This window comes from Bos javanicus, chromosome 5 (assembly GCF_032452875.1).
Source record: "Bos javanicus breed banteng chromosome 5, ARS-OSU_banteng_1.0, whole genome shotgun sequence".
NCBI lineage: Eukaryota > Metazoa > Chordata > Mammalia > Artiodactyla > Bovidae > Bos > Bos javanicus.
Genome location: NC_083872.1, coordinates 25,596,589 through 25,623,241, shown reverse-complemented (window position 1 = coordinate 25,623,241; position 26,653 = coordinate 25,596,589). Strand labels below are relative to the sequence as shown.

General features: G+C 37.1%; 1 protein-coding gene across 1 annotated transcript in view; it reads right to left on the bottom strand.

Moving 5' to 3' along the window:
• Positions 1-25,896, bottom strand: part of METAP2 (methionyl aminopeptidase 2) — a 30,731-nt gene extending 4,835 nt beyond the window's left edge. Inside the window, exons 1-8 of the mRNA XM_061415785.1 lie at positions 25,656-25,896; positions 22,140-22,244; positions 13,419-13,484; positions 9,810-9,912; positions 3,401-3,562; positions 2,508-2,689; positions 1,650-1,744; positions 1,309-1,405 (exon numbers count right to left, since the gene is read on the bottom strand). Coding sequence (XP_061271769.1) covers positions 1,309-1,405; positions 1,650-1,744; positions 2,508-2,689; positions 3,401-3,562; positions 9,810-9,912; positions 13,419-13,484; positions 22,140-22,244; positions 25,656-25,806 — 961 coding nt within the window. The 5' untranslated portion in view covers positions 25,807-25,896. The remainder of the gene's footprint in view (positions 1-1,308; positions 1,406-1,649; positions 1,745-2,507; positions 2,690-3,400; positions 3,563-9,809; positions 9,913-13,418; positions 13,485-22,139; positions 22,245-25,655) is intronic.
• Positions 25,897-26,653: the final 757 nt, after the last annotated feature.

Genomic DNA, 26,653 nt, shown 5'->3' with positions numbered 1-26,653 from the left:
CTGTAAAGCAATTAATCCCTCAATTAAAAATAAATACATTAAAAAAATTTTTTAACCAAAAAATAAAAAGAAGTTATCTAAGCTCAAAGATAGACTTGCCTAACTCCAAAGCAAGTTTTCTTCATTAGCTCTTAACACCTCCCATCCATGTGTGAGAAGCCTTAAGAATTTTTCATGTGGGACCTCCCTGGTGGTGCAGTGGGTAAGAATCCTCCTGCCAATGCAAGGGACATGGGTTCTATCTCTGGGCCAGGAAGATTCCACATGCCATGGAGCAGTTAAGCCCGAGAGTCACAAATACTGAAGCCTGCACGCCTAGAGCCTGTGCTGCATAACAAGAGAAGCCACCACAATGAGAAGCCAATATACCGCAATAAAGCTTGCAGGCAGCAACGAAAACTCACTGCAACCAAAAAAAAACCACAAGTAAAAATTAATAAAAATTTAAAAAAAAGTTTTTTAAAGAATTTGTTATTTGTACAGATGTTCATAGGTTTAAGGATCTGCAAGAGAGCAACAAGGACAGGCACCATCAAGCCTTACAGGAAAGAAACACTGGGCAGTTGGGAGAGACACCCCAGTCCAAAAGTATCAGCAGGGGAATGCAAAGGACACTGAATGATATGAGTTTCCTGAGGGGCAAGGAGCATGAGAGTCTCCATGCTTCCTCAGACTACAAGGAAGAGTAGCGATTTGGTTAAAGGAAATGTAGGAAATATTCCACAGGGAAGTTCTTAAGAGTCACAGAGAGCAATGAGCATAGATTAGGAAGGAGAATGGTGGCTGGAAAGTGGTTGGATAGACCCTGGTAAGTGGAGAAAGGCTAGACTGACAACACCAGAATGCACAATGACTCTGGGATTGTGTAGATTGGCAATGGCTGTGAAAGACTAGGCAGCAAAGGGAATAAACATTAAAGGAAGGGATTAACACAAGGAATTAATTGGTCTCTAAATTTTGAATTCAACATAAAAATAGAGGGGAGGAGTCATCAATGGAAACGGCCTCTTACTTCTGCCTGAGCCTTGTAACTAGTCACAGAAAATCTAGCCTACATCTGGTCACCCTGGGATAAATCCTCCCATGTCTTAACAGCAACCAGAGTAGACTAACAGTTCCCAGCAACTAGCTACCACAGAACTCCTACCACAAACAGGCCATTTCCCTTGTTTCCCCTCTTTATATTCTCAATTTCCAAGACAGAAAGATACAGCAGCTGACCCAAAGAAAGCACTCAACACCATCTTGCAAAATTATTTCTGCCAAATTAAGACATTTCAAAATAAGATGCATTTTTAGATAACATACCTTGATACGTCTTCCCATCTATTTCAACTTCATAGGATTCCATAACTTCTTGGATAGCCTCACCAACATCACAGAGACGAACATCAATTCCGGCACACTAAGAATAGAATCACGTATACTCTGTTACTCAAGGTAGAGAATTTTACAGGAACTTTCTAATATCTTAAAATAAGGGACAATCAGAAATAACTTCACCTATAAAAGCCTTCCATACACTGTACTACAATAACTCACTTAAAACCCTAAGGGTGGTACACCAGTCTTACATAACCCGAAGTCCTTAAACAGGCTATAAAGTGCTCAAAATATATTAAATGAGATGGTGCTTACAGTTCACATACCTTTATTCCAGTGTTAGTGGCATCTTTGACAGCTTTTAATAATGTATCATATTTGGGATTAAAAGTGACAGTAAAAGCACAATCGATAATCCTACCTGAAAAAGAAAATTTGTGTTTAATTATCAGTTAGTCATATTACCTACTTTATAGCATCTACATTATTAATTAACCTTGCTAATTAACAGAAAAACAAAATGATGGGCTCTAATGAAAGCAGAACTTCAAGTCCCTAGACAGCATTCATAATCAATGTTTCAAAATGACAAAATTAATTCCAGGGTTACTTCAAGAAAGCACCAATTCAGTACTCACCAGGCAGTTATACAAAAATAAAAACAAATCAAACTGAGAAAGCCTGGAGAACTAAGTAGCACAAGTGGGCAGAGAAAATGTACAGGTCCATAGAACACTAACCACCAATCCAGCTTCTCCAGCTTAGGAAGACCTCAAGTGTTTAAATCTAAGCTTTGCTTTCTCACCTGTTAAGTGAAAGTAAAAGGTACTTACCTAACAAGGGTGTGTAGGAAAGAATTGAGAAAAACTAACAATTATGTACAAAGGTTGGTAAACTCAAAGGTTCTGAGTAAATGTTTACTGTTATTATATGAATAAAAAAGTTTGAAAGACCTGAATGAAGATGTAAGATTCTATTTTTCAATCCTTGCTATAATAGGTAACAAACCTAAATTACCCAACAGTTTTCACTGAATTCCATTAAGTAGTATGCTTTGACATAAATCTCAAAATCTGCCTCAACGTATTAATAACTCTACTGAAAAGTGAGACATCAAAAAGGGAAAATGTTCTAAGAGTTCAATATCTACAGCCCTACCCAAGGAATTATTTCTAAGAACTCACCACTTATATGTGTTCCAAAGTCTATCTTACAGATGTCATCATACTGTAATACTGTTGTGTCACCAGCATTGGGAGTATAATGGGCAGCACAGTTATTCAGAGAACACCCAGTAGGAAATGCCAGGCCTGCGTTTAATCCATTCTCTTTTATTAACTTTCGTGAACAGTCTTCCAACTTCTCACTAAAAAAAGAGAAAGGAACTTCTTTACTTTTACATTCTTACCCTTGATGTACCTTACAGCTCATCAAGTTCAGAAAGCTGACTGAAACTCTTACTTTCTGGGAGTGATCTGAGCACCTTCTGGATGCAACTAAGTAACAGTTCTCCAACTAAATAACTACTATGAAAACAGTTCATCTCTAAAAAAATACAGAGAATTTAATCCACTAGAAAAACATGATCCACTTTCAACTTATCAGGAAATACGACTCCTGACTTAGACTAAAGGCTGATTACATTTTTCTCAATGCTGCAAGTTTTAAAAATTCTTAGATCAGAGAATTAAGTTGCCCTACAGCTAATTATTTCTCAAGGGGAAAACTGGAGAAATAATCACTTTCTTCATTGCATTATAAATGTTTTGTGTCCCAGAATTTTAATTTACCATCACTTGTTGGCTAGCAAAATAACAGGTTTTCAAACAGAAAATAAGAGCCAGGAATGTGTGCACTTGTACATATGAGAACACGACTACAGAACAGGGTGGATGAGACGCAAACACCCTCTACGGTTTCCTCAGTACATCAGCACTATAAGGATTACACAAGGTATTTCTAGAACCTTCACTTTAAGATCTTTGGCAAGGCAGTAATGAAAGACAAACATAAACCTGAAGAGTTAGAGCTAAAAAAACTTTTTTATCACATTCTTACAAAAACATATTCCTTTTACCAGATTTCTATCATTGTCATCCCAGGCTTGATCCAGCTCATAACATATTTTCTAACTTGTCGATGTGCTTCTGCAGCTTCTCGAAAATCATTCCAAATCTCTTCACTAGCTTGATCTAATGCTTTCTTTTCTTCACTTGTAGTTCTCCAAGCAGCTGTTCGCCTTTATAGTATGCATAGTATAGCATTAGTTATTTAAGAAACAGCAAAATAAGCATAATAGCTGAGCGATAAAATACACTAAGATATTCCAGGCAAAAAATTACATACTCAGATTTTTATTAAAAGTCAGCAAAGTTTCTGAAATACAAGTACCCACACAGTTACAACCAAGCCAAATCAAGTTAAAGCTTCTGTAAGACTCTTAGAAAAAAAGTCATTCTTTCACTCCAGGTATTATGAATTTTAAAGGTGAACCAAATATTAGCATTTAACTTCACCAACAGGGCATGCACTAAACCCAAAGCCTTGACTTGGCAATCTGCATATACCTTCCTCAAAACATAAATTATATGCTTTTGTAGGATTTTTCTAACTTTATACATACATAAAACATCTTCCTCGAAGGAGATGGCTCATATTCTAAAACTGCTAGGGTAACTGATTTTTATATTCAGTATTTGGGAATGAAGAGATCTACTGACTCCCTTTTTAAGTAGTACATTTCAAAAACAGTAACTTTTCAAATAAAAGTCTTTTGTTTTTATAGTTTTCACAGATTCTTAACCAATACTGAATACAGAATTCACAAGTCAGTGATCACTGAAGTAAACATTATACTTAGTATAAGAGTGATGCCTTCAAGACATAATTTTCATTTGCCTCAAAGTTAGTGGTCAGCAAACTACAGCCTGCAGGCAAATCCAGCCTGGCACCTATTTTGTAAATAAAACCGTTCTGTGACACAGCTATGCCCATTTATTTACATATCATCCATAGCTACTTTCATGCTCAACAGCAATGAATTAATACTCAAGACCTAAAATATTTTCAATCTGAGTCTCTGTAAGAGCTTACCCAACTGCTTTAAACTGCCGCCCGCTAAAATAGTGACTCAAAATGCTTTGAGTTTTTTTATGTGTCAACATCAAGTTCACTATGATTACTTTCTATTGCAGCAGCAGCTACCTGTGCCAACAAAGAAGCTGTCCTATGTGAAACCTGGAGTATTTAAGAATCACCGAGGCTTCTTTAGCTGTTTACTGTTTGGAAATACATTTTGGATCTATGTACTGATATTTTCAGAAAACTGAAATATTACAGTACCACCAGTTTAAGGTCAGTTTTAAACCCATTACATACTTAATCAGTCTAGCCTTTTCTCTCCCACAAGTCCAAATCTCTTCCCTGAAAACCAGGAACCCAAATGTTCTAAGAATAAATCATTCTTAGGCACAAGAGTACTGGCTTTATTTTCAGATAATTCTGGCACATACAGCTACAGCCATACCTGGCAGCAAAGGCTGAAGCATCTTTTGCTTCAAAAGCCAAAGATTTTAAGGAAAGCAAAAGTATGAGCTACTATTTACTCTACAGTGGTAAGACAAAAGGCTACATCCACAGGGAACTGATGGATATCATGTATTCAGGGCAATGAAAACAGAATTGGTCATTATGAATTCCCAATTTCTTCTCAATCCAACTGTTAAGATTCTTCAAAGTGATTTCTTACAGGTTAAAACATAAGTTTAATTAAATTTCAAAAGATATTTGACATTTTACAATTAGAACATGATACAATAAGATCCCCAATATGGAAGTCAACAGATCTCGAGACTATCTTACACTTCTGAAGGCTGCATGGCTGACTCTTGAAGCAGTGGATTCTTCACAAGATTATGTGATGTTCTGCATTGTTAGTAAAGAACTACTGATCAAAAACTGAATTTAAATAAACTATTTTGCTAAGTCTTGAGTTCAAGATGAAAGTCATTAGAGATATCAGAGAACCTACTGTCAGGGTCTATAATTTTAATTCAAGGTCCAAGTGAAAGAGAAAATATAAAGGAGTCTCCCTTTTCTTAAATTTGATTTTTTGACATTCAGTTTACTTAACAAAAACTTATAAATAAAATTAAAATATCATTCTAAGTCATAACAAATATTTTAGAAAGGAATTAATTAAACTGACAGATGACATATGCTTTTTCACAAAATTATGTCTGCAAAACAAAACTATCAAAACAGTTGCTTGCAAGACAATCTTTACAGGAAATGTTTATAGAATATGTAAATTCTTCACACCTCTTTGATTTCGGAGTCTTAAATTATTTTATCATTTTTATTAGTGGATTGTTAAAAGCAGAAAAAATAGAAGATCAAAAGACACAAAGGTATCTGAAAGGCTCCTCTATCCATGGGATCCTCCACACAAGAATACTGGAGTGGGTTGCCATTCCCTTCTCCAGGGGATCTTCCTGACCCAGGGACTGAACTCAGGTCTCCTGCATTGCAGACAGATTCTTTACCATCTGAGCCACTATTTGCATTTTAAGGTACTACATGCCACATTTACCAAAACCATCTAAAAATGCGTATCTTAAAAAAACACATGTTGTTAGCCCAGAAAAAATTAAGCACGCATGCTGAGATCAACTCCTTCCTGTGAAAAGTGGTATTTAATGAGAAAAAGAGGAAATTCCCTGGTAGGCCAGTGTTTAGAACTCTCCGCTCTCCACTGCCAAGGGCCTGGGTTCATTCCCTGGTCAGGGAACTAAGATTCCACAAGCCATACAGGTTGGCAGGAAAAAAAAAAAAAAGCGTGTTTACACTGCCTATGAGAAGAGAGTACAGTTGGTTCCTAACTATAGTTAGTAAAGGAAAATTCTTCTTCAGAATAATGTCAACAAATAAGTGTAGAAAGAATGTCAGAATTAGACATTCACCATTCTGAAGTCCTCATAAAATAACTGACAAAGCAAGGATCATCAACAGATATTAAAATAATTAAGATTGTTTAAAAAAAAAGAATATTCTAACAGTACCCTACAGATTACTTAGAAACTGCAAAAAGAATTTTAAATAAGAAACAGCTGGCTATAACCACATTAACCAAGTGATCAAATAAGGTAAAACTCATAGCAGACAGTAAACTGATTTTAATTCACAGGCAGATTTATGGAAATTTTTATTTTCTTTTTTGCTTATCTATATATATTTCCTAATTGTACGACAATGAATATGTATTGCTTGGATAATTAACAAATGTCCCAAAAAACTGCTTACTGAATTTAGAAATATAAATCAAGAATTTCAAATAATTCTTTGTTCCATTTCTAGTGATCCAGAATGAGAAAAATCAGATTCCATTAACATACGAAGATGTTCACAGTAATTTTTCTAGTGGTTGGTTTCAAAAAATTTTAATAACACAGAAAATGCACATAAAATGTTAAAAAAAATTTAAGAGCAACAACCATCCTGGTAAAAACTGATTTCCAAAATCATGAATTTCTACATGTAAGGAAGATGTTCCTAAGGAATGAGATGTTTACATTCTCAAAGTAACTTACCTAAAATTACCAATTACAAGAGGGAAAAGAATAATGATACACCAAAAGAAACTGAATAATATCTTACCTAAGTGAAAGAAACTGACATCAGGAGCCTGAATATGTGACAACTATGAAAAGGACACAATATCTACTTAATGTAGTAACCCACCCAAAAATGTACAACTCTCAAATACTTCAGAAAAATAGTACATGTATTACTCCAAGAGATATTATAATATAGAATACCTTCCTGTTGTTTGAAAAACAGAAGCTACTTTACTTACACAATGTTTAATTTGCATCAGAAAATGACAGCAAAAAAGAAAGGGTAGTTTCTAAGATACACAAAATTTCAATTTTTTCCTTGTATTAAACATTACTTCCAGTTTCCTATTAACAGTGTATTAACAAGTACAGGAAATCAGTGGCTTTCTTGTCCTTCAGCAATTAGAAAACAGAAATGGAATTAAAAATATCCCGTTCATATCAGTAACAGAATAAAACCTTTACAAACAAATATAACAAAAAAAGAGGATGTACGTTAAAAAAAAAAAATCAGAATGGGTTGGAAAATATATAATGACATTGGATACTATAATACAACTGTCAATTTTCTGAAACAAATACATAATTATGATGGGATTCCAGTAAGAAGGGCATTTTTCTGTGCATATGTGTGTTAAAACTAAAAATATGACCAAAAGTACCTAAGAAAACTATAAGAATTATGTTTAGTTGGGCTGTATGGCAGAGAAGCACATTCACTCATCAAATTATCAAAATAAATAGTATAGAAATAGACAAAGAGATGAGTGGAACAGAATAAATAATACAGAAATTGGTTCCATTATGCAAGAGAATAGAGTTCCATTACATGAGAGTAGTAGACGGCAAAAGTGCTCATTCAATTAAATAGAACGAAACTACTAAACAAACAACTCTAACACAACTGACTACCCGTTTAAAACAAAATAAAATTAGCACTCCCGACCTTAGACAAAAAAGTCCAGACCAATTCAAAATGTAATAAAACAAAAAAAATAGTTTTGAGAAAATAAGAGACTGCTAAGAACACAAAAGTACAAAATATGAATATATACTGTTATTTAAAATCTTTAAATTTCCGTAAGAGCAAAAGAATAAAACCAATAATCAAAAGACGCTCAAAATCACTAGCAATGTGGGAATCATAAAATACTAATATATTAATTTGGCAATTCCACTCCTGAAGAGCTATCACGTAATAAAACTGCCAGCATATATGGAGATATATATGTGTCTATCCAAACACATATATGTATATATACATATATATGCATAAGTATATGTACATGCCTTATTGCAAATGGTTTATAATGGCAAAAAAAAAAAAAAAAAAACCTGGAGGCAAAGTGAATGCTCAACAATTAAAATGGTGTAATAAAGCACTGTATGATCACACCACAGAATATTATGCAGCCATTCAAAAGAATAACAGAACTTAATAATCAATATTTTGATTGACTTGGAGGGACTTCCAAGATGCAGCCCTGATGAGAAAAGCACAGAGGAGAAAAAAGTGTACCTACAATTCTACTTCTGTACACCAAATAATGACCAAAACACTCTCCTTACACAAGTAGAGAGAGATATACACATACATGAACATAGAAAAATATGGAAGGCTACCTGCTAGGTGGTTACATGGGTCTGGAAGAAAGGGAAGGAAGAGGAAACAAGCAAGCAAAAAAAATAAAAAATAAAAAAGATTATATTAAAAAATAAGTGTGATCACATTGTATGCAACATGAAAATTTAGGTAATTAATACAAAACTCCATGTTTATGACATTCTAAAATGCTTAAGATAGGGCCAGTAACTGATGTACTCAAATTCAAAGAAAAAATGCCCATGCCATAAAACATAACATCATGTTCCTTTCTAACTTTAAAGAAAAACAATGATGTCTTTATATAGGTCAAGGAAACAATGGGACAGTAGAAGCTTTCTTAACCAACTATTGCAACCACTGGATTAACCAATGCTCCTGATTATCCCTATAAATTATATGGACCAATGCCCACTATATTCTGAATATTAGTGACTGGGTTTCTATTCTGAATAACAGTAGCTAACACTTACTTAATGCTTACTATAAGTCTATCACTCTACTAAATAAATACACTAAATATTATTCCTCTCAACAATGCTATGAAGTGCCCATGTTATGGATTAGGATATGAAAGCACAACATGATAAATTACTTGCCCAAGTCACAAAGCTAATAAGTGTTAGAACTGGGATTCAAATGTAGATAGTTTGGTCCCAGCATCCAGACTCTTAACTAGTCTGCTAACCAGAAAAAATTTACTCTTTCAGAACACTTCCAAAAATCAAGTGATCTGTGCCCAAACCAGTATAAATCATCTGTACTTGTTACTGCAATGACATAATTTAATTATACATTACTAAAAAGAATTGTTTCTATGAAAACTAAATTGACTACTCAGAGAAGTTTTCAAAAAATACTTCTGTCAAATGGAAATGATTTCAGAAAAAAGATGTAAAGATATAGCCATCAGTCCTCAGATTACTTAATTTTTGCTGTCCACAGAAACTCAAAATGAAATGGACTCAGTGCATTATGGATATAGCTCACAGGAAAAAAAAAAGTGGAGTCCAATGCAATCTACACTTAAGGATCAACAATGATGAAAAACCAATGCTTGTTTTAAGTTAACTCTTATCAGTAACGATTAACCAACTACTGGTCCCAATCATTTTGGATAAGAGGGCTTCTACTGTATTTTCTCTGAAACAAATTCCTAAGTTTTTTTATTTAGGTAGTAGAGCAAAGTTCCAAGAAAAATTAAATCTGCTTTATTGCTAAGCTACAATTTTTGAAGGTCATACTGGAAGTTATTTTGTGATCCTTACCCATCTTGTGTGGGTGGGTATTCGCATTCTTGTCCTTTGGGAAATACACCATTAGGATACAGGTCACATATTGGAACTGAGGGAGGGTCTGTTTGAACTTTTGCTGTGAGATACAAATAAAGCATTAACTTCTGTAGTTAAAAACAAAATTAAGCAGTTATCATTACAGTTTTTCTCAGTTCCTAATTGGTATTACATGTCCTGACTAAGGAACCTCCTTGTTATCACTTTTACAGTCAAAAACAGAAGATATTTCACCACAGTGGCCACCTTCTCTTATTTACAGTTATTTGGGAATAAAAATATTCAACTCCTCATAATTCCATTATGTATTTAAACAGTATATGCTTTGGCACAAAGAACACTTCTAATGTTTTTGTCTTCATTTACTATACTGGAAATGGAATAGCATATAGAAGAAGCCTTCACAAATAAAAATCAAAGAAGCGACAAGAAAATAAGAAAGAAATCCTACAGCAATAAAATAAAATATAAAGCCATTATGTATTAATAAAACAGGTAAAAAAATTCTTAGAAGGGTATATTACATATAAAAGTTAAAGAATATACATTCTCAGTGCTAAAAGACTTTAGGAACCACATACAAATTTCCAAATACTTGGAAAGTTTCAGTACTTAGCATATTTTTTAAGGATACATTATTTCCCAAACTATATTCTAAGACACCACTGTTTCAAAATGCTTTTTAAAAAATGTTTAGAGATGTGTCTTCTAAAAGTCTGCATAAGACCTAGTTATATACTTCTTACTCTATGAAGAACAATGCTGTATCCAAGGAATGTCAGGAAGTTACGTGATTTATACAATAATACATGGCTTTCAATGTATACCTGCAGCATTTACCAACTACCAAGTTGAAGTGTGTGGTTATCTTTTGATTATAACCTGTCTTATGTTACAGGTTTTTAATCTGAAATTTTAACACATATTTTATGACAATTGAGCCAAATCATTTATCTACAGAACAACTTTTTGGTTCCTTCTTTTAATGGAATACTCAGTATTTCACAAACACTATTTTCCTCTTTTTGAGTAATGTTTAGAATTGTTCTATGGGCAAGTAAACTTGGGAAACACCATTTTAGGTTCCTCCTAAGAGGGAACATTTAGAATTTTGAAATAAAAATGACCTTAGATGTCACCTAATTAAGCTTCACATTCAAATCCAGGAATCCTCTAACATCCCTGACAGATGGTACTACATGCCTGACAATGAAGGCAGTCATTATCTCCCCAGCTAAAATCCATTCATTCTGGGAGAACTGTAGCTGCTATAAAGTAATATCCCCATTACTTTCATCTGTTAGCTCTACTTTACTCTTCTTTTCTACTGCTTCCTTCCTCTCTATGACGAGAAGGCACTTTAAGGGATACGGCTCTTAACACTTGCACTCATACTCACCAGCCTTCTCAGTGTTTAATCTGGTACTAGATTTTACTTCTACTAATAGTTCAAATAAGGTATAATCAGTATAAGACTACACTTGATTCTAAAAATCCTGCTGCTACTGAAAGGTCTGGATTCCTAGCATTTTCCTTCACATTGTACAAGCATCCAAAATCCTTAGGATCCTAACTAACACCTTATACTAATTTTATATATGTCTATTTAAATTTCAGATTGTTAATAATTCAGTTTTCTTTTGAAATCTTGTTTTTTGTCAAAGGATTATCTCATAATCCTGAAATTTATTTCATCTACAAATCTAATAAAGATGCCTTTTATATTGTCCACAAATTACTAAGACAAGATAAAGGATTCAAAGAGATCATCAGAGAAAAAGCAAAGAATTTGTAATCAAAATAAATTGAAGCCTAACCTTTACCACTTATTAGCTGTGACTTGGACAAATGGCTAAATGTGCTAAGCCTCAGTTTCCTCATCTACAAAACGAAGAACTAGATGAAATCTTGGATAACCTTTGAAAATTATAATGTACTATGTCCAAGTTATTATCTAAAACTATGAACAATTTTAAGTATCTGTAGTGCACTTAATTATTAACTATCACTTATAATTCTCTCACTTTATAGACGAGGAACATGAAGGCAGTAAACTGCTCCTGATTATATTATTTGGATTATTTCAGAAGTGATTTATGACACAAACAAGACATATTCAAAGCAAATTAGAAAGCAACAAATCAAAACACAGAGAGAACCTAAAATAGAACCTGAAATAAGGCCAATACAAAACTAGCTTTGGCCCTAAATCCTCTAGCAGTCAATAAAAAACAAAAAGGGGCGGGGGGGGGGGGGTTTAGATTATTTGCATAGTTCATATTTCTGCAACAAAACACATTAACTACTCAGGAAAAGCACAATTATTCTTGATACTAAGATCAGACAAAGAGAGGTCTTTCAAGAGTGCTCATAAAGAAATATAACGAACAGCAAGTTCAACAACCTCCTTAGAGGAGGCACAATAAGCGCTGATGGTATCATACTAAAATGCCCTCAGTGGAAGAGTCTACCAAGGGCAAATACAAAGCAGCCTCTAACACTCCTCCCTGCTTATCTACCTTCATTAGGAAGCAATTTTAGAGTATCTGGAGAAACTGATCTCTCTCAAGCCATTTTCAGGTAACATTATGTCTTAAAAGCACTCTATGAACAATTTTTGAATGGAAGGAATATGACATTATAATTCCTCGAGATTCCTAGAAAGCAAGTAACCTATGCTCATTAAATACAGATTATGCTAGAGGCAGAAATGATGTCCTGAGTAGAAGGATCTAACCAGAATAGATTCCTGACAAGAAAGAAAGCAATCCCATCTACCCCTGAAATGTATCAGGGAAATATCTAGCAGAGCTAACAGCTTTAAAAAAATAATAATTTGAGTATTTTCAACACAGAGATAAAAATGAAAGTCAAACCTTCAATATTCTCATTCATAAAATTTTATCCTGAAGATTTAGCCAGACAATCAATGGTCCCTGATGCCAAAGGGCATCCAAGATTAGAACTTATTCTGATTCCCAACCCAATCTTTGTTCCCCAATACCACATAGTCACCCTTTATTCTCCCTAAGAGTTTCAGGTCCCTTAAGATGTTTGGCTGTATTATTTATAGAAACAAAATACAAGTAGGATTATATTTTAAGTGAATCTGAAATAGCACAATACAAATATTACTAATAAAAATTCACCATATTCACAAATTTTAAATAATGGGATTCCTCATTAAATATGTCAAGAATCTCTTTAATATCAAAACTGGTAGGTGAACTGCAAACTGTTTATTCTATTACCACATGGTGGCATTATTTAAGTCATCACTGACAAAATTATCTGAATTATTCAAATTTTAAATTATAAAGTTTTTTATGAATTCATCCCTAACTTGCAGTAAAATGCAACAAACTTATTATTAATATCCTTTGACTAAATAACAACTGAATAAAATAAAATAATAAGACTGCAAAAACTACTTGCCAAATACTAGTAAGTTTCACTAAATTCTATTAGGCCATCATTTATTTCCCTAACATACCAGGATCCTAAGCAACCTCAAACCTACTCTTCAAGCCTGCTAATTAATAACTACTTGTAATTTGGCAAGTAGAATCAACTAAAAACACTAACGTCCTCTCTTCTTCTTCTTCTTTTTCTTCTTCTTTCCAGTTGCTCCATCTCCGTCACCATCTCCATCTAAGAGAAGACATGTCAAATTCATTTAAATCTCATAAGCAGAGCGACAAAACAAGCACACAAGTACATAGAGTGCACCTTAAATAGCATATGACAAAGTTGATCCAATACTCTTAGAATTTTGTATATTGTTAGCTTCAAGTATCAGAATTTGACTTGTGCAATCAAAGGCACTAATAAACTTTACTTTGATTTATTCTAAATACAAGAATTGTTGAATAAGATACTTTAAGAATAAACAATGTATTAAATAACATTTTTTTAAAGCTAAGAAAAGTAACTAGTGTTACTTAAATACTAGTATAATAATGACTATATGACTTCATCTGAAAGGATACTAGTCTCAAGTTGATGTATGCTTTGCAGTTAAACACTTGTATTTCACAACCTCATGTGACTCTCAAAACAATCTTGAACAAGAAATGTTTAAGGGACATGCCCAAGATAATCCTAATAGGTAAATAGTAGAATTGGACCAAGAATATCACTTGATTCCTAATCCAGTGAGAGGTAATTGGGGTCTCGTATTTTAAAATACCTTTTCCTACCTAGTTGTTATCAGACAAAGAGTTCTCTTTATGCATCAAATCGTACACACACAAAAAAAATCTTACTTTTCCTAGGTTCATAGTTCTCAGATTCTCAAAAGAACCTGATGACCAAAACTGAGAACTATTTCCAAAAACAGGTGGCAAAAGACTATCCAAAACAGACACAATCTGCTTGTCAGTTTTTATGACAACTTTCTATGCAACCCAATGCCCATAAACTCAGAGAAAAAAATAAAGAATATAATTATGACCAAGATTAAATAGGGGGTTAAAGTATTTTAAATAAAGGTATCAAAAACAGACCTAAGTGTTTGAATTTCTAAAAATGCTGCTCAATACATTTTAACAAACATTTCTAAAGTATGCTATTCTACCCACAAATAACGTAACTATGAAAAAGGGATGAATGGGACGCTGTTCCCGATAATTAGAAGTTGATAGTTTAATAGTATGCCTAGCATATAGTATTTTTTTAAATGTTTCACCTAGTGGTAGTAACTCCTGGCTGTATTAATAACATTAATAATTTTAGTAAAAATCCACGCTCACCAAAAAATGTCAAATGAGTGCTTACATTTTCTGTTCAAAGTGCTCCCTTTTAACTGCTAGACTGATACAAGCCATAAAAGAAATCTTACCACACTAACTACATATTCTAATTATCACTCAATCACTGATTTATACTGACCTCTACTTGTCTGTGAGCTCCTTAAGGATTAGACACCATTAAGCACAGTGCCAAGCATGTGATAAATATTCAATCTATTCAAAATGAGTGTTTAGTTTATCCTGCTTATATTTATTTTCACCCAGTTGAGAAATAGGAAACAGCAGCTTAGCAAGGAGGGAGGTAACATAATCTAAGGCCTTAATGGGCTGAGTGATAGGAAACTACAACTGTTTTTGACCAACAAAATTACATTTCTTATATTCAATCTTATAATAGCAACAGAAACACAGTAGAGAAAACAAATACTACTGATTTACTCATTAGTGGTTTCTCAAGTCAAAGCTTTAACAAAAACAACACTAAAAATTTTGGAAAACACAACTTTCAACATCCTCATGTGTCATATAATCTAATTCGCATATTGTGCTTTACAGTTTTAACAGCAGCCTTCTTCATTCATCCAATAAATGTTTGCTGAGTTCTTCAGTGACAGGCAGCAGAGACAGAACAGTAAATATGACAGTCTTTGTTCTGGACAAATATTCAACATAGCACACTGCAATTTACCTTAGACAGAACCTGAAACACATGCTTCATGATGTATAACCAGTTTTAAACACATTCAAAATCCTACCAGTGCTGTGACCTTGAGCAAGTTAATTAGCCTCCACCACCATGGTATCTTCATCTTTAAAATGGGTAAGATGAAGCTCCTCCTCAGATACTTGATCATCCTTCTAAGGTTAATTATTTTATCCAACGTCCAAGGTTGCTATTCAGCACAGAAAAATGGCCACTTGTGCTAGAATGATGGATCTAAATTTTAATACCATATGCTCATGCTTTCGCCTATCATACCATGCTACAATTTATATTTTTACATGTCTGTCTTTCAGAGCATCTCAGGATACTCTAAATAGACAGAGACCGTTCTTTTCTGCATTAGCACTATGCCCAAACCAATACTTGATATGACAACTGGACATCTATATGCCAAAAAAAAAAAAACCACAAAAACTCAATCCTTACAACTTGCACTACATATAAAAATTAATTCTAAATGGACATAGACCAAAGCATATAAAACATTTATTATATATATAAAGCAGTTCTTCCTTTTAACATTTATGACACAAATAAAACTTACTGAAAAGAATACAAGAGAAAAATCTTCATGACTTTAAAGACATCAATTATTTAACTTTTGGACAGGACACAAAAAATATGACCCAGAAAGGAAAAAAGCTGGTAAACTGGACTTCATCAAAATTAAAATCTTTTCTGCTACAAACAATACAAGCATGAGGGAAAAGAGCTATAAAATATGTTTAACCTCATAAGAAACTTACCAAGCTGTTTTGCTTGATGAAGAACTGATGAAGAACTTGCACAAAGAACTACTTACACCTCAGTAAGACAACAAATACCCCAAATGAAAAATAGACAAATGGTATTGAACATACGCTTCAAAGATAAATGAAAGACAAATAAAGATATGAAAAGATGACATACCACTATACACCTACTGGGCTAAAATTAAATAGTACCAGCACTTATGAGGATACAAAGGGACCAGAACTTTCAAACACTCCTGACAGGAATGCAAAACAGCTTGATAAGTTTCTTGTGAGGTTCAACATACACTTACCACATTACCAGCAACTATACTCTTAGGTATTTACTCAGAAGAAACGAAAACATAAGCCTACACATATGCAAATGATCACAGTAACTTTATCCATAAGAGACAAAATCTGGAAACAATCCAAATAGTCATTAACTAGTAAATGGACAAACAAATTTGGAATATTCCTGAGCAATAAAAAGTAATGAACTACTGATACATATGCAACTGGATAACTCTCAAAAATATTATGCTAAGTGAAACAAGCCAAACACCAAAACAGCTGCATACTATAAAAATTCCATTCATACAGTATTGTAGAAAAAACTATAGGAACAGAAAATATATCAAACGTTACCAAAAGAAAATATACCAAAAGTTACCAGAAGTCAGCAAATAGAGCAAGAGAACTGAGTACAAAAGGGCAAAGGGAACATTTTTTGTGGGCATGAAATGTTAAATGGATACAGTGTATATGTTGGGTGTGGTGCTCAGTTGTGTCAGACTATTTGAGACCCCACAGACTGTAGCCTGCCAGGCTTCTCTCTCCAGGGAGTTTCCCAGCCAAGAATACTGGAGCGGATCTTCCTCACCCAGGGATCAAACCCTAGTCTCCTGCACTGCAGGCAGATTCTTTATCGTCTGAGCCACCAGGGTTAGCACATCGCCAAACACCCACAGGATTAACTTTCCACATCAATACCTCCATTTGCAAATAAACAAATCTAAAATTAAACTCAGCGTAACCTTTTTGGCCTGTAGCACCCCCTTCTAATTTTTTATCCAAATTTCCCTCTTTACCTCACTATTTCAATCAACGGTACCAACATCCTGTCACCCAAATTCGAAACCTAGACCCTATAGTCTGCTAGTTTGTCCTCTCTTCTCTCCAGATTTTGTTGCTGTTTAGTCATTAAGTTGTGTCGATTCTTTCATGACCCCATGGAAAGCCCTCTATCCAGACTGAAAGCCTCTAAATCCTCTGAATTTTGCTTCCTCGATCACTGTTCCAGTGGACCCTTCCTTTCCATTCTCATTACCACATGCCTGAGGCTACTGTCAACTGGCTGCCAAAATGATCTCCATGCCTCTATTTCCTTGTTTCTAACAACCCTGCTTGTACATGAAGACTATATTATCTTTCCATAACATTTTTCTTTTAAGAATGCTCAAACTCATAGAAAGAGAGATCAGATTTGAGGTTACCAGAGACGGGGTGGGCAGATGAAGGTGGTCAAAAAGTACAACTTTCAGTTAGAAGATAAATTACTACAAGGGCTTCCCTGGTGGCTCAGACAGTAAAGAACTTGCCTGCAATGCGGGGGACCCAGGTTTGATCCCTGGGTCAGGAAGATCCCTGGAGAAGGGAATGGCAACCAATTCCAGTATTCCTGCCTGGAGAATTCCATGGACAGAGAGCCTGGCAGGCTCTGTGGGGTTGCAAAGAGTCAGACACAACTGAGTGAATCTCTGTCTTTGAGAGATGTTAAGGTACATGATTAACATAATTGATATTGCTTTATGTTATATATGAAAATTCTTAAAATAGTAAATCCTAAGAGTTCTCACAAGAAAAAAAATTTTTTTCTTTTATTTTGTATCTGTATGAGGGATATTCACAAAGCTTACATGGTAATCATTTTACGATGTACATAAGTCAAATCATTGTGCTGTATACCTTAAACATACACAGAACTGTATGCCAATTATAAACTGGGAGGAAGAAAGAATAAAGGAACTGCTCAAAGACTCCCTCAATGAATCACCTCATAATGAGGCCAGTATGCACTGTTTACTATACTTTAAATACTTTCTCAGCATTGTCCTGCCCCAAAATGGTCCTGTTTGCTTGGCTTTTATTTAAGTTCCATTCCTTCAAAGGAGCTTTCCTTCAGCATTCAGCTCACAATTCCACCTCCAAATTTCACTAACTTTTACTGCACGCACCAGTATACCTTACCAGCTCTATGTTTTGTCCTCCACAATGATTAATTTTCCTTAAGAACAAAGATACTGAACCATTAGCTTTCCATCCACTCAGAGACTTCTCACAACAGTTAAACAGTATTGGCTGATCCTCATCATCAAAATGAATTAGGAATATGATGAACCAAACTGGAGAAAAATACTAATATTCCTAAAATCTTCTTTAATACATTAAAGATTTCCATTCTGAAAAGCAAAGTTTCCTCCTTCAATGTCTAGAGATTCACATAACTCTGTAGAAGTGCGATGAAACAAGCATTATCTTCAAAGCAGCTGATACTCTACACATAGTGAGTCAAGAGCAACCTGGAATTTACAATTACTGTTGTTAAGAGTTCAAAATATGTTCATAATCTGAAGTATAAACCAAGGCAGAATGAATAAGAGGTCTACTTAAAGAAAACAAAAATCTAACTATTTTCCTTTTCATTGAGTCTGAAACCAAGCAGGACTCTGTGGGACAGATCCTGCCTCTTGGTGGTAAAAGAGCTTTAAACTCTTGGGCTTTCCCTGAGTTCCAAAGAACAAATTTAATTAGAGACATGAGAAAAATCCAGAAACAAAGGAAAACAGTCCAACAACACAAAATCATAACAGTTTAGCCATGCAGAGTAAAGGACCTTTAGTTTCTCCTCAAGGGCTATAGATAATACCGAGCCACATTCTTGAGTCGGTTTGCAGATACTAAACCCCCTACCAGGCAGAAAAGTTAGCTGTATGTTGACCACCAGACTGTAGGCTGACTCCAGATAAGCTGAAACCAGAAAACTGATAACTGAGATTCCCAAAAAGTCACCCTGATAGTGCACAACCAACCGATCAGAAGATGTCCACCAGCTGATCAGACACATGGCAACCCTCACCCCTAATGCTGCCTTTAAAAATCCTTTCCTAAAAGCCTTGTTTTAGAAGTTCCAAAGAATAGCAAGGAAAAAAAGAAAACCTTAAGAGAACAATGAAAAGGAAAACAATAGAATGGGAAAGACTAGCGATCTCTTCAAGAAAATTAGATACCAAGGGAACATTTCATGCAGAGATAGACACAATAAAGGACAGAAATGGTATGGACCTAACAGAAGCAGAAGATATTAAGAACAGGTGGGAAGAATACACAGAAGAACTGCACAAAAAGATCTTAATGACCCAGATAACCACAATGCTGTCACCACTCACCTAGACCCATACATCCTGGAGTGTAAAGTCAAGTGGGCCTTAGGAAGCATCACTACGAACAAAGCTAGTGGAGGTGATGGAATTCCAGCTGAGCTATTTCAAATCCTAAATGATGCTGTGAAAGTGCTGCATTCAATATGCCAGCAAATTTGGAAAACTCAGCAGTGGCCACAGGACTGGAAATGGTCAGTTTTCATTTCAATCCCAAAGAAGGGCAATGCCAAAAAGTGTTCAAACTACAATACAATTACACTCATTTCACATGCTAGTGAAGTAATGTTCAAAATCCTTCAAGCTAGGCTTCAGCAGTATGTGAACCGAGAACTTCTAGATGTACAAGCTGGATTAGAAAATGCAGAGGAACCAGAGATCAAATTGCCAACATCCAGTGGATCATAGAAAAGGCATAGGAATTCCAGAAAAACATGTACTTCTGCTTCACTGACTACACTAAAGCCTTTGACTGTGTAGATCACAACAAACTGGGAAAATTCTTTAAGAGGGGAATACCTGACCACCTTACCTGCCTCCTGAGAAACCTGTATGCTGGTCAAAAAGCAACAGTTAGAAACGGACATGCAACAACAAACTGGTTCCAAATCGGGAAAGGAGAACGTCAAGGCTGTATACTGTCACCCTGCTTATTTAACTTATATGCAGAGTACATCATGTGAAATGCCAGGCTGGATGAAGCACAGACTGGAATCAAGACTGCCGGGAGAAATATCAATATCCTCAGCTACACAGATGACATTACTCTAATGGCAGAAAATGAAGAGGAACTAAAAAGCTTCTTGATGAAGGTGAAAGAAGAGAGTGAAAAAGCTGGCTTAAAACTCAGCATTCAAAAAATCAACATCATGGCATCCAGTCCCATCACTTCATGGCAAATAGATGGGGGAAAAAAATGGCAACAGTGACAGACTTTATTTTCTTGGGCTCCAAAATCACTGCAGATGGTGACTGCAGCCATGAAATTAAAAGATGCTTGCTCCTTAGAAAAGCAAAAACACCATTTTGCCGACAAAGGTCTGTACAGTCAAAGTTATGGTTTTTCCAATAGTCATGCACAGCCATAAAGAAGGCTGTGTGCCAAAGAATTGACGCTTTCAAATTGTGGTTCTGGAGAAGACTCTTGAGGGTCCCATGAACAGAAAGGAAATCAAACCAGTCAATCCTAAAGGAAATCATTCCTGATTATTATACTGGAAGGATTGGTGCTGAAACTGAAGCTTCAATACTTTGGCCACCTGATGGGAAGAGCCAACTTACTGGAAAAGACCCTGATGCTGGGAAAGACTGAGGTAGGAGGGGAAGGGGGTTACGGAGGATGAGATGGTTGGATGGCATCACTGACTCAATAACATGAGTTTGAGCAAATGCCAAGACATAGTAAAGGAAAGGGAAGCCTGGAGTGCCACAAGCCATGTGGTTGCAAGGAGTCAGACATGATTGAGTGACTGAACAACAAAAAGCCTTCAGGGCTTTTGAGCATGAGATGCCCATTCTCCCTGCTTGGCATTTTGCAATTAAGCACTGTACTTTCCTTTGCTAAAACCCAGTGTCCATGTTCAGTATCAATTCTTGGCATTTTTTTTTTTTTTTACTAAATTTGACCATAATCTCCTTGAAGGCTTACAGAACTTATCTTCCTAAAGGAAGTACAACTGCTTTGCATTATCCTAATACAAGAAGAGTACAGCAGGTATTTGTTGCTAAAGATTGGAAGGCATAAGCCCTAGCTGGTAGTGCTTGAGGAAGAAGAGCTCACAGCAGTATATAATTAAGAATGGGAAGCCCCATCTCCTCTTCTGCCTAAAGAGGCTACAGAATAATAGTTCTCCCAACTAATCACTCCCTCCACTGTCTTATTGATAGCATCAACTCCTACAATTCCAAGAAATGTTGTCTTTATAGAAACCTTTGGCAAAAGCTCCAAAATATAAGGATTTGGGGCCAGTGAATTCATAGTAGGATTTAGAAGCACTCCAACGTGCTCCTTTGAAAATAAATAAAAGTACCTTTGATAGAGTACAAGGAACAGACTTGGAATCAGGAAGATCCCCTGGAGGAGGGCATGGCAACTCACTCCAGTATTCTTGCCTGGAGAACCCTATGGACAGAGGAGACTGGCAAATTACGGTCCATATGGTCACAGAGAGTCAGACATGATTGAAGTGACTTAACATGCACAGGTGCTAGATTTGAAACTGACTTTATTTACACATACTAGCTGTGTCAGATTGGGCAAATCACATAACTGTCATTTCCTGTTTGCTAGGTTTTTGTGAGGGTAAAATAAAAATGGACGGAAGTATCCTAAGATAGTGCCTAGTACATATTAGTTGTTCAATAAAAGTAAGATCAACATTCATTCAATTTTATCTTATTAATACTCATCTACTATTCGGCTTTCTGCCAAATATGTTTTAAAAAGCTGAGATCTGTGTTACTTCAGCATTCAACATATCCAACTTTTTAAAGAGTTATTAATAAATACCTTTTTGTTTTTACCTGTGACATTGAGGCTTTAACATGAATTAAGTAAAATATCACAGAATATTGGATTATATTGACAAATAAGCAGCTTTGGTTAAAGAATGTCATATTTTCTTGCCCTCCTAACCATAAAATTAAAATTAACAATTTACCTTCATCATCATCATCTTTTTCTTTCTCTTCCAATGCTTGTCTTTCCAATTGTCTTGCCACCTCATCAACTGAGGCTCCTGCTTCTTTATCAGGTTCCTGTTGCCCTGTTGATCAAATGTAACAACTAAATCAAATCTGACAAATGTATCTTCCCACTACAATATGTTCTAAGGATCCTAAAAAACACATAACTCTTCCTGACAAGGCTCAGGAAACAAAAACAGAAACATTGTAAGGAGAATCAGTTCAGTTCAGTCACTCAGTCGTGTCCCACTCTTTGCGGCCCCATGAATTGCAGCACACCAGGCCTCCCTGTCCATCACCAACTCCTGCAGTTCACTGAGACTCACGTCCATTGAGTCAGTGATGCCATCCAGCCATCTCATCCTCTGTCTGCCCTTTCTCCTCCTGCCCCCAATCCCTCCCAGCATCAGAGTCTTTTCCAATGAGTCAACTCTTCACATGAGGTGGCCAAAGTACTGAAGTTTCAGCTTTAGCATCATTCCTTCCAAAGAAATCCCAGGGCTGATCTCCTTCAGAATGGACTGGTTGGATCTCCTTGCAGTCCAAGGGACTCTCAAGAGTCTTCTCCAACACCACAGTAAGGAGAATAGAATTTATGTGATGACAGAAAAATCTTCCATATCTAAGTGGTACTGCCCATTTAAAAGACACTCATTTAGGCATTCTCTGCTAGGAGCTAAACGGTTAGTTGGTCCCTACCCTTAAGTAGCTTAACTTTCTAAAGTATTTAACAATTAATCTACAGCAAATACTTTATTAACCAAGCAGGAATTTAAGATGGGCAATAAATGCTGAAGGCCTTAGTAAGACGATGTCTGTTGGAAATCCTGGAAGTTTCAGGGGTTCAGATAGAAAGAACCTGTCAAGCCGAGCAGGGTAAAATCAAAATATATAGGAAAAGTTATTCCATTACTAAAAAACAAAATTTCCCAACAGCTCAACACAAGACCAGGCCCTGCTCTAGAAGGGATTACAATCTAGCTGTGTTCCTGATGTTCAAGCTGGTTTTAGAAAAGGCAGAGGAACTAGAGATCAAATTGCCAACATCCGCTGAATCATGGAAAAAGCAAGAGAGTTCCAGAAAAACATCTATTTTTGCTTTATTGACCATGCCAAAGCCTTTGCCTGTGTGGATCACAATAAACTGTGGAAAATTCTGAAAGAGATGGCAATACCAGACCACCTGACCTGCCTCTTGAGAAATTTGTATGCAGATCAGGAAGCAACAGTTAGAACTGGACATGGAACAACAGACTGGTTCCAAATAGGAAAAGGAGTATGTCAAGGCTGGATATTGTCACTCTGTTTATTTAACTTCTATGCAGAGTACATCATGAGAAACGCTGGACTGGAAGAAACACAAACTGGAATCAAGATTGCCGGGAGAAATATCAATAACCTCAGATATGCAGATGACACCACCCTTATGGCAGAAAGTGAAGAGGAACTCAATAGCCTCTTGATGAAAGTGAAAGTGGAGAGTGAAAAAGTTGGCTTAAAGCTCAGCATTCAGAAAACGAAGATCATGGCATCCGGTCCCACCACTTCATGGGAAATAGATGGGGAAACAGTGGAAACAGTGTCAGACTTTATTTTTCTGGGCTCCAAAATCACTACAGATGGTGACTGCAGCCATGAAATTAAAAGACGCTTACTCCTTGGAAGGAAAGTTATGACCAACCTAGACAGCATATTGAAAAGCAGAGACATTACTTTGCCAACAAAGATCCGGCTAGTCAAGGCTATGGTTTTTCCTGTGGTCACGTATGGATGTGAGAGCTGGACTGTGAAGAAGGCTGAGCACCGAAGAATTGGTGCTTTTGAACTGTGGTGTTGGAGAAGACTCTTGAGAGTCCCTTGGACTGCAAGGAGATCCAACCAGTCCATTCTGAAGGAGATCAGCCCTGGGATTTCTTTGGAAGGAATGATGCTAAAGCTGAAACGTCAGTACTTTGGCCACCTCATGTGAAGAGTTGACTCATTGGAAAAGACTGATGCTGGGAGAGATTGGGGGCAGGAGGAGAAGGGGCCGACAGAGGATGAGATGGCTGGATGGCATCACTGACTCGATGGGTGTGAGTCTGAGTGAACTCCGGGAGTTGGTGCTAGACAGGGAGGCCTAGCGTGCTGCGATTCATGGGTCGAAAAGAGTTGGACACGACTGAGCGACTGATCTGATCTGATCTGATAGGAGTAATATGTAAAAAGAGGTAGTATTACCAAGTAGTACATAATGAGGTGACATGCTAGCTACCGTAGAGAATTCATACTGAAATACACAACTGTTAAAAACATATTAGGGTCGGTCTGCTAAACAACTTAAAGGACAAACTGAAGAGTTTGGTTTTCATCTGAAAGCCAGAACAGCCACCAGAGTATGTCCTGAAATTAAATTTTGCTTTGAAAGTGTCCCAGCACCTACAACTCTCCTTCTTCAACTCTCAAATAATCAAAATTTCAGAAAGATACAGGTTAACCCTCTTCAACCTCTCTCAATTCCACTTAATCACTTCTGGCCTCTCCATTTTTCTCTCATTCTTTCTGCGGCTGACTTTAACAGTACAAATAATTTTCCTAAAACGAAGGCCTTGATGCATCAAAAACAATGACTTCTCATATTCAAATATTTAAGTTTCTAACTTATAATCTAACTGTAAACTTTCAGCTGTTTTCTTTGCCTTACCAGTAGATTTAGAGTAGCTTCATTCGGACTCAAGAATATTCTACCCAGACTGCCTACAAGTGGCATCATAATTCAGGCCTAAAAGCCCCAAAGCTTGATGATACTGTAGGATTAGGCGGTGAGGATTCGCACCGCAGCCACACATCCTGCTATTACTACAAGAGCACATTCTCAGACACACACACGCCAAAAGTGCAGCGCGCCACAAAATCACACACACCCACACCTACCCACCCAAACAGTGACAAGAGCGCGTGGGCATTCTCTCACACACACACCCCAAACTCATACACACACCCAACCCCAAAGTGCAGCGCGCCACAAAAATCCCTCCGTAAACTAGGATGATAGGGGCTGGTGCGGTCCAGGCACTAAGACTTGCCCACTTCACCCCCACTCTCGACGAAAAGATGTCCCACGTCTCTCCAGCACAGAGGCGGCAGTGTGGTCAGAACCAGATTTTCAAGGAGGAGGCCAACCCGCAAGGTGTAAGGGCTGGGCTCCGTGCATGGCTTCAAGTCCGTCGCATCGTCTACGTGGGAGCGAAGTTCCGGCAATTTAGAAGCTCTGCCCCAGCAACCGCACAGAAACCGTGGCACCCTCTTCTCCGCCATCCCACGCCCAGAAGACGCCTGGAAGAAGTCACCTCTTCCCGGGACTGAGAATCTGTGGCTCTCCCGGGACACACGTTCAGTCCTGGGAACCAGTCCAGGGTGCTCAGTCCCCGGGCCCTGTCACCAACGCCAAGCCCGAGTCGAGCGGTTCGGCCATCCCGGCGGAGACTAGGAAAACATAAAACTCCCCTTACCTGTGGCAGCCCCTTTACTCTTCTTCTTCTTCCGTTTTTTTTTCTTGGCCGCTTCCTCAGCCGTAGAGGCAGCTCCCTCCTCCCTTTCGTCTGGATCCAGGTCGCCATTCAGGTGGCTCCCGCAGGACGCTGCCTCCTCCACACCCGCCATGTTGCCCGAGAGAGCGCGAGGCACTGAAACAGAAGAGCGAGGGCCCACTCCTTCTTCACCCACCTACACCAGCGACGCCGGAAGTTGCTCTCTATGGTAGAGGCGCGGGGAATGCTGGGACTACGGAGGACTCGACTGTAAGGGCAACCCGCGGGGAGGGGCCGGGCTCACCGCAAGCCGGCGCAAGCGGCAAGGAGACGCGGAACACCTGCCGAAACCAGACTTTTCCCTCTTCCCTCGCTTCGGGCAAACTTGCCTGCTTAGTGTCAGGTTGAAAGCCCGCGCCTGACTTGTGGACAGATATTCCTCCCGCGGGAGAGAGGCCCCTCGACTGAAACCGAAAACTTTTAGATTCGTGGTTTTATACTGCGCACCAGTCTTTTTTATAACTCGAAAGGACTGCGTTTTTATTCACTATTACAGCTCACGGCGAGGCTGTCCAGGTTGTTAAGAAGATGTACCTACAAAGGCCCTGACTGAAGCAGTCAGAGATAAGAAGACGTTTATTCACAGAGAAGCTAAAGGAAGACAGCGTCTCAAGGAGGGAGTGACTAACTGCGTTGAGTGCTGCTAAGAAGTAAGATCGTGAAAAACATCAGATGTATATAGTAGCGTGGTAGCCACTGGTAACCTTAGCAACAGCTATTTAGGTAGAGAGATGGAAGCCAGTCTAAAGAGAGTTGAGGAACGAGAGGAAAACAGAGAATCTCTTCATCCTTCAAGTTTCAAGCTTAAGTGCCATTCCCTCAGAGATCCCTCCTCAGCAATCTAAATCAGTCCGAGTTCAGTTCAGTCGCTCAGTCGTGTCCGACTCTTTGCGACCCCATGAATCGCGGCACGCCAGGCC